General features: G+C 54.7%; 1 protein-coding gene across 9 annotated transcripts; it reads left to right on the forward strand.

Moving 5' to 3' along the window:
- The first annotated feature begins 291 nt into the window (after positions 1 to 291).
- Positions 292 to 7037, forward strand: WDR13 (WD repeat domain 13). Of its 9 annotated transcripts, none has more exons than XM_070604377.1 (10): positions 292 to 466; positions 810 to 889; positions 1609 to 1815; positions 2435 to 2544; positions 2663 to 2793; positions 3401 to 3708; positions 4476 to 4656; positions 4760 to 4901; positions 6240 to 6358; positions 6768 to 7037. In XM_070604377.1, the coding sequence occupies exons 3-10, from the start codon at positions 1810 to 1812 to the stop codon at positions 6950 to 6952; spliced, it is 1182 nt and encodes a 393-aa protein (XP_070460478.1). In that variant the 5' UTR covers positions 292 to 466; positions 810 to 889; positions 1609 to 1809; the 3' UTR covers positions 6953 to 7037. The 9 variants fall into 9 exon arrangements, with proteins under 9 accessions (XP_070460478.1, XP_070460472.1, XP_070460470.1 ...); XM_070604371.1 differs by having other exon boundaries at positions 299 to 466; positions 810 to 1004; positions 1575 to 1815; XM_070604369.1 differs by having other exon boundaries at positions 320 to 466; positions 1575 to 1815.
- Positions 7038 to 11716: the final 4679 nt, after the last annotated feature.

Below are 11716 nucleotides of genomic sequence, written 5' to 3' on the forward strand. Positions count from 1 at the left end.
GTAACTTTAATTTTTTCTTCTGTGCTTCAAATCTTGCTTGGCCAAGATTGTGCTGCTAAAAAGCAGCTTATACCACTCTTTCAAAAGAAAGTCGTGTTTCTTTTTTTTTTGAAAGTCGTATTTTTGATTTCTAGTGAGTGATTCACATACTCGTCCCTGTCCCTGTGGCTCTTGGACATTATTCTTGTGTATACAAAAAGTGCAATTAGGGACTGAGGTGGGTAGAACTTCAAGGGCGGGGCCTCCATCCCTGTGCGAGAAGCTACTGTCCCTTAGTGCGCCTGCGTGTTTCTTCCACGCCTTAGGGAGGACTCCTATCGATTCGCTCTGTGCTCGGCAGCGCTTCCTGGCAGCAGGCGGCCATCTTGCCTAGAGCCTGAAGGAGGGAGAAGAGAGACAGAAGAAAAGGGCGACACTGATCTCAGGGCCGCCCCGGGGGCCTCAAGAGCGGGAGGCAGCCCCGGAGGTGGTCCCTGATCCCGGGCCCTGCTCTTGGACCCGAGAAGGGAAGGCGGGGGGCGGGGGGGCGGCAGGATGGGTGGGGAATGCCAAGGATTGCTAGGCGGGGGGAGGTGCGTTGCTATGGCGACCGGGGAGGGGCGGGATCTGAATCGCTGCTGTGAGTCATCCGGGCGCTGCCGGGGAAGGGCAGGGCTGGGACGATGACCATGCTAACAGCCGGGTGGGATTTCGCTACATCCTGGCGTGAAGGGACTCGGTGCCTATGGCAGAGATCGCCTGGCGGAAGGGGCGGAACTAGATCCCTTCACTTGAGACGCTGACGTCCCAGGCCCTCCCTTGTCCTGCAGGCTCCCGCGGGCGGACACGCCAGAAGAGGAGGCCGGGGAATGGCCGCGGTGTGGCAGCAGGTCTTAGCAGTAGACGCGAGGTGAGGCGTGGGGTCGGAGCCCATGGGAACGGAAGTTACTGTGGTGCATGCGCAATGGCGATAAGTGAGGCTGGGCGGAGAACTTGCCTTATGCGGCTGTATTGGCACGCCGAAGGTGAGCATGCGCAGTAGCAGGGTGTGGGGGCTTGCCCGCTGTGAGAAGGGCTGGCCAGAGGGTCGTAAATAGCATGCTGGGAAAAATGCAGTCAAATGTGGGCATGCGCAAAGAGATTGTGTTACTAGAGCCTTTGGGAGGGGGCGATGGAGCTCAGGCTGGTGACATCCTGTTCCCCACCATTGCCCCCCCAGACTTCTCTTACCGTCATCACCTCCCCAGTCTGACCCCATTACCATCCCATACTGACCCCCACCATTGCCCCACACTAATGCCCATCACCATATCAGACTGACCCCTGTTATTGTCTATACTGACTCGGTCGCTCCATACTAACTCCAGCAGAGCTGCACACTCCCACCATTGTCCCCACACTGACCCAATCGGCATGCCCATTATTACTGTAGACTCACCCTCATCTCAGCACTAGAGGTACCCCCATCACCACGGCTGATTACTTGCCTTCCACACCCCTCACTGCCACACACCTCATTCTCCTTCCTTGTCCCCTGAGCTGATTGATTCCCTCTGTCCTGTGCCTGCTGCCCGCCCTGCCTCCTGCCATCCCAGGTACAACGCGTACCGCACACCAACGTTTCCACAGTTTCGGACACAGTATATCCGGCGGCGCAGCCAGCTACTACGGGAGAATGCCAAGGCGGGGCACCCCCCAGCGCTTCGTCGGCAGTACCTGAGGCTGCGTGGGCAGCTGTTGGGCCAGCGCTACGGGCCCCTGTCCGAGCCAGGCAGTGCTCGTGCCTATAGCAACAGCATCGTCCGCAGCAGCCGCACTACCCTTGACCGAATGGAGGTGAGCTCCTCCCCAGCCACCTGCCGTGCACACCACCTGCCTCCATGTATGTTTACTCAACAGACTCGTCAAGCACCTGCTGTGTGCGAGGCTCTGTTCCAGGCTCTAAGGATGAGCAGAGGGCAAAAAGAGATAATAGATAAGTCACTAAACAGACAATGAACAAGTTAAACAGGTCAATAAATGTAGCAAACCACATAAACGAGTCAGTAGTGATCATGGCTTATCGTGAGAGGTGCTAAGATGGAAAAAATAAAGCAGACAAGGGATAAAGCAGGACTGGTGTGGGGGATAGAGGGGGGTGATGAGAGAGGGCCTCTTGGAAGAGGTGGCAATTGAGCTGAGACTTGAATGAAGCAGAAGACTGAGCCAAGTGGTTTTCTGGAGAAAGAGTGTTCATTCTTCATTCATAGAACATTTATTGAGTGTCTCCTGAGCGGGGCAAGGGCAGGAGCAGGGGAACTGGTGCAGAGGCCACCACGGTAGTCCTGGCAACGGCAGTGGCAGTGGACAGGGTGAGAAGGGCTCTGGTTCTGAGTCTATTTTGAAGACTCCAGACCTCATGGGTTCTTGAAGGCAGTTTTTAAGATGTGCCCACGCCGAGCCTCTCTGTTTGCAGGACTTTGAGGATGATCCTCGGGCCCTGGGGGCCCGTGGGCACCGCCGTTCCGTCAGCCGAGGCTCCTACCAGCTGCAGGCACAGATGAACCGCGCCGTCTATGAGGACAGGTATGCACCACGGGAAACCGAGGGCTGAGGCTTTGTAAGGAGGAGAAGGGCTACGAGGCAGTGACAGCCTGAATGCTAGCACTTACCTCCTGTTACCCCTACTCTTACTGGGGCCCAGGCCCCCCGGTAGCGTGGTACCCACATCAGCGGCAGAAGCAAGTCGAGCCATGGCTGGGGACACATCGCTGAGTGAGAACTACGCCTTTGCGGGCATGTACCATGTTTTTGACCAGCACGTGGATGAGGCAGGTGAGCCAGTAGGTGGCGGGTCCCATCACCACAGATTTGCCCAAACTGTCACAACTACCCAGCGCCTCCTTATCTTTAATACCAAGTCTCTGGCCCACCTTTCAAGGAGGAATTCCATCCATAAAACGTTCTGCAGAACCAAAAGCCCTCTGCAAAGTGGTCTGCAAAACCTCACCGCGCTGTCTGCTGCAAAGGAGCTCAGCAGCTCGAAAGAGCACTTTGCAGAAGGCGTCTGGGTTGTGAGTCACTTGGAAGAGTTCCAAGCCTTTGCTGCAGAGAGATCCCCTCGCAAAGGACAGAGTGGGTTTTGCAAACTGCCAAGACCTTGGTGATTGTAAGGTACTTGCTGAGATGTAGGAGCCTTTTCACATTGCGGAAGTCTTTTGCAATCTATAAGGTACCTGCTAAGATTTAGGTATTTAGAGAGCTTTTGGCAGAGGGCCTTCTGGGGTTCCAACTCCTTTTCTCAGCCAAGGAAAGCCCTTGGCTGAGGCCACTGTGCCTGGTGCAGTGGGTCCTGGCCCGCCCCCCACGTGGCAGAGCCTTTCATAAATGGAAGCACCTGGAGAGTGTGCTGACTCCCACAAATGGCTCCCTGGCATTGCAGTCCCCAGGGTGCGCTTTGCCAACGATGACCGGCACCGCCTGGCCTGCTGCTCCCTCGATGGCAGCATCTCGCTGTGTCAGCTGGTGCCCGCCCCGCCCACTGTGCTCCGAGTGCTGCGGGGCCACACCCGTGGTGTCTCCGACTTCGCGTGGTCTCTCTCCAATGACATCCTCGTGTCCACCTCACTTGATGCTACTATGCGCATCTGGGCCTCTGAGGACGGCCGCTGCATCCGGGAGATCCCTGACCCCGACGGCGCCGAACTGCTCTGCTGCACATTCCAGCCAGTCAACAACAACCTCACTGTGGTCAGGCTCCAGGGTGCCCGTTCACCGAGGGCGGGGGTGTCGGGCCAGGAGGGCTGTCCCAGGGAATCAATGTAGAGGGGCCCCTTCTAGGCCATTGCCACGATCCTTCTCTGATCAGACTCAGAGGGAAACGGGTCAGAATGGGGGCATGCAGTTCTCAGTCTGGGATGGCCTCACCGGGGTGGACTCTGGGGGAATGGTCAGGGGGCAGGGTCGCACATCTGGCACCCCTTCATCCCGTCAGCAGGAGTCCTACCATTTTCCAACTGCAGGGGCTGCTGGTTGGGGAGCAGGATTACTGGTCAGAAAGCTTGTCTGGTCTCAGTGGCAGTCCCACTGTGGTTCAACCCCAGGAGAGTCAGAAGGCAGGGGAAGCAAGTGAAGTCTGGCCTGGCCCTGAGGGGAGGGAGGGGCTGGCCGCTGGGCTTATGCTCTGAGATCCTTCCAGTTGCATCAGCAGCCGCTGCCCCAGTGTAGTCAAGCCTCCGGAAAGGACCAGTCAGGGAGCAGACGAGCTGTTATCATGGGCCTGGGGTGGCCCTGTGGTTTGCTGACCATGGAGGGTGCTGGCCCAGGGGTGGCATTATGGGTCTGAGACCCTTTAGTTCTGGGAGCAGCTGTCTACTCTGGTCAGATTGCAAGAGGGGCTGGCTCAGAAGATTACAGGCCTGAGTTACCGTCTAGTCTACCCGCCACAGCCCCACTGTGGTCAGACTCAAGGAAGGACTGGCTGAGAGCAGGATGATGGTGTGCGGTCTCACCCACAGGTGGGGAATGCCAAGCACAATGTGCATGTTGTGAACATCTCCACTGGCAAGAAAGTGAAGGGTGGCTCCAGCAAGCTGACGGGCCGTGTCCTCGCTCTGTCCTTTGATGCCCCTGGCCGGCTGCTCTGGGCGGGTGATGACCGCGGCAGTGTTTTCTCTTTCCTCTTCGACATGGCCACAGGTAGGCAGGCCCAGGCCTGCGTCTGGGTGCCTGCTCGCCCTCCCGCCCTCCCGGTGCGCAGCCCTCGGCCTTACCTGTGCCTCCCCTCCCTGTGTTGCTGCAGGGAAGCTGACCAAAGCCAAGCGTCTGGTGGTGCACGAGGGTAGCCCTGTGACCAGCATCTCCGCCCGCTCCTGGGTCAGCCGCGAGGCCCGGGACCCCTCGCTGCTCATCAACGCTTGTCTCAACAAACTGCTGCTCTACAGGTGGGTCTCCGCGTCCAGGCCGCTCAGAGACGGGGGCCTGCTGCCTCCATCAGGCTGGCAGGCGCCTGTCTCCCTGTCAGCCTAGAGCCGTGTTGGGCCTGAGAACCTGTCTCCTCCAGCAGGTTCATTTCTCACGAGGGGAGGTCCAGTCTCTTTATGATAATGACGTCGCTAGTGGCAGTACTAGAACAGGCAGTAGCGAGTGCTGCCATAGCAACTGCTGGGGCCAGGCGCTATTTCCAGCACCTTCTACACATCACCTCATTTAACCCTCACAACCCTGTGTGGTGGGTGCTGTCACGTCCATTTTACAGATGAGCAAACTGAGGCATCAAATAGACTAGGGCCCCCTTAGAGCAGTGGCCTGTGTTCCTTCCTTCTTTTTTTTTGTGGGAGCGTTTTTACTATCCTCACTCACATAGGTCCTGTTACCCAAATGCAGTTCTCGGCCTGGGCCACACGCTGGAATGACCTGGAGAGCTTCAAACAGTCCTGGTCAGGCCCCGCTCCAGGCTGGTGGTTTCAGACGCTCTGGGGCGGGACCGGGCTGCAGCGTATTGAAAATTCCCTAAGGGATGTCCAGCCAGGCCTGAGAACCACTGCCTGACGGGATGCTTGCTGTTTTACTATTTTATTTTTCTTCTCCCTTTAAAAAAATTATACACACACACACACATATGTATATGTGCTTATAACTTTTAATTTAAGTACACTCCTAAGTTTTTTACCTATTTCCCCCATCCCCTCCCTTCTCTCCTCCTCCCTCCTGCCACCTTGGCCCGCCCCCGGCCTCAGTAAAGCCTGTTAACAACTTTGTACGTATCTTTCCCTATTTTGGCCTGTCGCCTGGCTCCCTAGGTGTGCACACAGGTCCGCACATTTTTGAAAGGGTCGTCATTTTACAGAAGTGGGCTGCTTCTGCATCCTCCACAGCTCGCTTTTCTCCCCAGACGATGCCTGTGAAAGTGCCCCAGGTCTCCGCGGTGGCGTCAGTCCATCCTTTCGCGTGGCCGTGTGGCATTCCACAGTGCGGGCGCCGTGGTCAGCCATTTCCTCTCTTTGTGCCCGTCCTGACGCCAGGATCTCTTAGAGACTCTTAGAAAGAGGAACTGTGAATTGGCCTCCGGAGGCTGCCCATTTCTGTCCATGGAATCACTTTCGAGCTGTCGCTAATTCACACGCCAACCCATCTTGCCTGGTGTATGCAGACTTCTCAAAACTGGCTTTCATGAGCCTTGAAAAGAACTCGGGCCCAGGGGCGGGGACACAGACTGGCCTACCGTTCATCCCCTTCTGGGGCTGAGACCGCGCCCTGACCCGCTCTCCTCCTCCCCTCAGGGTGGTGGACAACGAGGGGACCCTGCAGCTGAAGAGGAGCTTCCCCATTGAGCAGAGCTCACACCCTGTGCGCAGCATCTTCTGCCCCCTCATGTCCTTCCGCCAGGGGGCCTGTGTGGGTGAGTCCCATAGGGTCGGGGTGTCTGGGCGACCGGGAGGGGCAGGGAGCAGGGCTGGGGCTGATCCGGCTCAGACCTCACGACACCCTGCCGCCCTGCCTTCCTGGGCCTCGAGAACGCTCATGCCCAACAACCTCACACTTGGAGCACAGACCCCCAGACAGCCCAGAAACCTCACACCCTGAGACACAGACGCCCCCCCTGAGAGCTCAGAGACCCCACATCTGGTGGTAGAACCAATAGGTGACGTGCCATCTAGGGACGGTCCCCCCAGACTGCCCCAGCCACGAGACCTCAGACCTTAGACGTAAATCCCTCAACACCTCAGACATCTCAGACGTTTCATACCCAGGGCACCCCGTTGCCTCCTGCCACACCTCCTAATAGCCTGTCCCTCTCATCTGGGCAGTGACGGGCAGCGAGGACATGTGTGTGCACTTCTTTGATGTGGAGCGGGCAGCCAAGGCTGCTGTCAACAAGCTGCAGGGCCACAGCGCACCTGTGCTGGACGTCAGCTTCAACTGCGACGAGAGCCTGCTGGCTTCCAGTGACGCCAGCGGCATGGTCATCGTCTGGAGGCGGGAGCAGAAGTAGGAGCGTTCCGGCCCCGTCACGGTCCCTCTTCCCAGCCACCTCCTGCTCCAGCCTCGTGTTTGTAAATAAAGTTTCTGTGCTTGTGCCGGTGGCTGGCTCCCGGGTCTGCTGGGGGTGGGCTGGGGGAGAGGGCAGCTCTAGGACCCAAGTTGGAATGGGGTTCACCTACTCATTCGTTCGTTCATTCATACATTCATACATTGATTATGCATTCATTCAGCAACCATTTATTGAGTGTCTGCCACGTCATAGGCACCACTTTAAGTGTTTTACACAGTCATGCATTGGACGGACATTATCGAGCACCTGCCGTGTGCCAGGAACTGTTCTAGACACTAGGGGCTACAGCTGTGACCTAAGCTGACGGAAATCCCTTCCCTCGTGGGGCTTGGGTTCAAGTGGGGGCAGGTAGATGATAGACGAAATTATCTCACAGATCACCTAAGGATGACTTGTGATGGCAGGAGATGGTGTTGCAGCAGTGGGGCTTGGGCTCTTTTTGGTGCTGTGCTCAGAGAAGACGTTCCTGACGGTGAAACTTACACAGAGACCTGAATGGAGTGAGAGAAGGAGCCATAGTTGGGGGGGAGAACATTCTAGATAGAGAAGGTAAGCGCAAAGGTGCCGAGGCTGGAGTGCCGGAAGGATCGTTGTAGAGGCTGGTGTGGCTGGACCAGAGTGGTAGGAAATGAGGTTGGACAGGCCTCCTCCTGGAGTGCTTTGTGGGCCGTGGTGAGGTGTTGGGCTTTTTCTCTGAGTGAGGGGTGTTTTGAGCAGAGGAGTGCCATGATCCGGCTTGATTGTAAGAGGACCTCTCGGCACTGTGAAGAGCACAGATGGGGGTAAGCGTGGAAGCAGGGGGACCAGTGAGGAGACCGTGCGGTAGTTGAGGGGAGTGATGACAGGGACTTAGGCCAGGGTGCTGGTGGTGGAGGAGGTGAGGTGGGGAGTGTTGGCCTCGACCATAGGAGTTTCGTGCTGTCGGCCTGCAGGGCTCTGCTGGCTCCTCGGGGAGGCTGAGGCTCCCAGGCCCCCCCGCCCCGCCGGCCCAGGGCAGCTGGGACCTGGGCCCCACACCTGTCTGCATTAGGTTGTCTCCCACAGGCAGGGAGCAGGAGTGTTGAAGGCTTGGAGGGCCAAGCTGGTGCGGGAGCAACCATGGCCCCCGAGGCTGAGCTAGCCGCTCCAGCTGGGGTTGGGGGATGAGGATTCTCTCCCCATCCCCAGAGGAACCCCAGACCGCCCGTGGCTCTTCCACACCCACCCAGGGCCCAAATTCAAGGCCTGGAACAGCTCAGAGATCACAAAGTGATGTCCAGTATTTGAGGGAGCCCAGAGCGAGGCAAGAAAGCTTAGGGTATAGACGGGGAGAGAACCAAAATCCCTTATCAGTGACCGGAGTCACCAGGAAACGTCAAAGGGGCTCTTGCTCCCTTCCCTCCAGCTCCACAGGCTGACACGTCCAGATGCATCATTGGGAAGTGTGATTGCCATCTTGAGACCTCAGGGGCAGTCCACAGAGTCACAGGGACTCCAACCTGGCCCAATGTCGTTGAGCTGCCAAACTAACACCAGCAGTCTTGTTAGGGGAGGAAAACAACCTCCTGTTTGTTCAATCCACTGTTACTTGTGGTTACTTTCGTCCAGAAGCATTTCTACCTGGTACTTCCATCTGGCAGACCTTAAGGCAATGGTGAGGACATGGGGCCATCAGTGAGCTGGCCTGTTCGTGGTCAAGATCATGCATATATGTATGTGTGTGGGAGGTCCCCAGCACCACCCAGACTCAATGCTTTGCCAGGAGGACTCTCAGTCTCAGCATATAGTCGTACTCACGGCTATGATTTCTTCCAGCAAAAGGATGCAGAGCACAGTCAGCAGAGGGAAAAGGCACACGGGACGGAGTCCAAGGAGACCGGGCCCGAGCTCCCAAGGGCCCTCTCCCAGTGGAGTCACATAGGATGCGCTCAACTCCCCCAGTAGCCAGTAGCAACAACACATGGGAAATGTCGCCACCCAGGGAAGCTTGTTAGAGACTCAGGGCCCAGGGTTTTTACTGGGGGCTGGTCCCATAGGCACACCCAAGGGCCAACCTTGAAGCAGGCCTTTCCAAGGACAGCAGTTCAGGCTATTAACCCTTTTCTGCACAGTATGCAACACCAGAAAGATGCTCAGTTTCGACTAAGGTTGGTGGCCTCATTTTTCTCCAACACTTTCTTCTTTTCTTCACACTCTTTATGTTCTTTATTGAGTCCGGATTCAAGGCAGCCGATCATGGATGTTGTACATGATTTTGAGAGTTTCCTCCTTACGAGATGTTGAAGCAGCAGAGTTGACGTTCTGCTTTGAATTCATCTTCGTGATATTCTTCCTTGACTCACAACCTAAGAGAAAGTAAATAATAAGCAAATAATGAAAAATGAATAAAAAATAATCTTGTTGGTCAAACTTGGGCTTCTGTCAACTTGTTCATCATCACTGTGCCTCTGGTTTGACATCAGATCTGGAACTCGGTAATTCCACGATCCATGCCACTCTGTTCTTGCCTCAAATCTGTTCCTCCGTTAACTGTGCCATGCTCTTTGTCTGAGTTTGAACCTGTATGTTTACTCATCAAGAGCCTCTCTGGACTGAGCTTGAAGCTAGACATTTGTTAGTTAGTACCCCATCAGTGTACCACTGGTCAAATCTCAAACCAGGGCCTCTGGGTAACATTCCACCAGTTATTGTCTTCTGATCTGACCTTGAATTTGGGATTCTGTTAATTTGTGATCAATGCCCTTTTGCTCCATTCTAACCTTGAAGACCCTCAGACCTGACCTTGAATCTTGGTCTCTCTTAATTATTTGACCATCAGAGCCCTTTTGGTGTCAATTCCAATCCACACTACTATATTAACAGTTGTACATTAAGGTCCATGTGGCCCAAACTTAAGCCTGTGCCTCTGTTAACCAGCTCTTCTACCATCACTGTCTCTTTGGTCCACCTTCAAATTTGGACATTTCTTAATGTTTCCTCCACCAGTGCCTCACTAGTGTGACCTCAAACCCAGGTACTTCTAACTCTACCGCCATCAGTATCCATCTGGTCTACCCTCAAACCTGGGCCTCTGTTAATGCTTCCACCAACAAGACCCCCAGTTTTACTTCGAGCCTGAGTCTTTTCAGCTCTTCCAGGATCAGTGTCACAGCGGTCTAAACTCCAGCCTGGAACTCTATTTACGATTCCACCATCAATAACTCTTTGCCTTTGAAGCCAGGCCTTAGTTTACCCATTATCAATGCTCCTCAGGTCTGAAACTTGAACTTGAGCCTCTGTTAACTTTTCCACACTCAATGCTCCTCTGGCTTGACCTCAATAAACTATTCCACTGTCTATACCCCTATGATCTTACCTTGAACACTGGCCTCTATTTACTATTCCTCTGTAACTGCCCCTCTGATCTGATCTGGAACCTAGGACACGGGCAACACTTGTAGCGTCAATCTTCTCTGGGCAGACCTCAGACCGTGTGCCTGTTAACTATTCCATCATCACTTCTGCTTTGTTCTGACCTTGAACCTGAGCTTCTGCAAACTATCTCACCATCAGTACCCCCCTGGTCTTATTTGGAACTAAAATTCTCCTGACTATTCTTTGATCCAACCTTGAATCTAGGCCTCTGGTTAATATCCCACTATCACTTGCTTTCTGCTCTGACTGGGCCTTTTTGAAATCTGGAACTATCAAGGCATCTCTGGTCTGACTTCAACTCCAGACATTGTTAGCTTTTATCCCATCAAGGTCCCCTATGATCTGAATTCTCACATGGGCATCACTTAACTAACACAACATGAGAGGCTCCTCATCCAACCCAAACGCAAAGCCTTTGTTAGCTATTCCACCCTCAGTGCCCCTCTGCCCGACCTCAGACCCAGACCTCTATAGACTGTTCCACCTGATTGGCCCTCTGGTCTGACCGTGAATGGAGACTTCTGTTAACTATTCCAATTCAAGGGCCCCCGACCTGATTTTCAGCTATTCTAAGATCCTCTCTGGTTTGACCTCCTCTATTAACAATTCACCATCAGTGCCCTTCTGGTCTGCCTTAAAAACAGAGGTCTGGGGCTGGCCCCGTGGCCGAGTGGTTAAGTTCGCGCGCTCCGCTGCAGGCGGCCCAGTGTTTCGTTGGTTCGAATCCTGGGCGCGGACATGGCACTGCTCATCAAACCACGTTGAGGCAGCGTCCCACATACCACAACTAGAAGAACCCACAACGAAGAATATACAACTATGTACCGGGGGCTTTGGGGAGAAAAAGGAGAAAATAAAATCTTAAACAGAGGTCTCTGTTAAGTACCCTACTGTCACTGCTCCTCTGGCATGACCTTGAACCCAGGCCTTCATTTCACATTCTAACTGAAAGGCCCCTCTAGTCTCAAATCAAACCCAGACCTCTGTTCATTCTTCATCCGAGAATGCCGCACTGGTTGCACCTGGGCTTCTCTTTAGCTATTCAACCTTCAATCTGCTCTAATATAACTTTGAGCCCAGGCCATTTTAACTCTTTTTTTTTTTAAGATTTTATTTTTCCTTTTTCTCCCAAAGTCCCCCAGTACATAGTTGTGTATGTTTTTGGTTGTGGGTTCTTCCAGTTGTGGCATGTGGGACGCCGCCTCAGTGTGGCCTGATGAGCAGTGCCGTGTCTGCGCCCAGGATTCGAACCGGTGAAACCCTGGGCCACCAGAGTGGAGCATGCGAACTTAACCACTTGGCCACGGGGCT

Source organism: Equus przewalskii, chromosome X (genome assembly GCF_037783145.1).
Source record: "Equus przewalskii isolate Varuska chromosome X, EquPr2, whole genome shotgun sequence".
Classification (NCBI taxonomy): domain Eukaryota; kingdom Metazoa; phylum Chordata; class Mammalia; order Perissodactyla; family Equidae; genus Equus; species Equus przewalskii.

Coding starts and splice junctions, on each gene's coding strand:
- WDR13 (XM_070604369.1), top strand. CDS start 849: ATGGCCGCGGTGTGGCAGCAGGTCTTAGCAGTAGACGCGAG. Junction 890..1,574: donor GTCTTAGCAGTAGACGCGAG/GTGAGGCGTGGG, acceptor CTGCCATCCCAG/GTACAACGCGTACCGCACAC. Junction 2,794..3,400: donor CCAGCACGTGGATGAGGCAG/GTGAGCCAGTAG, acceptor CTGGCATTGCAG/TCCCCAGGGTGCGCTTTGCC.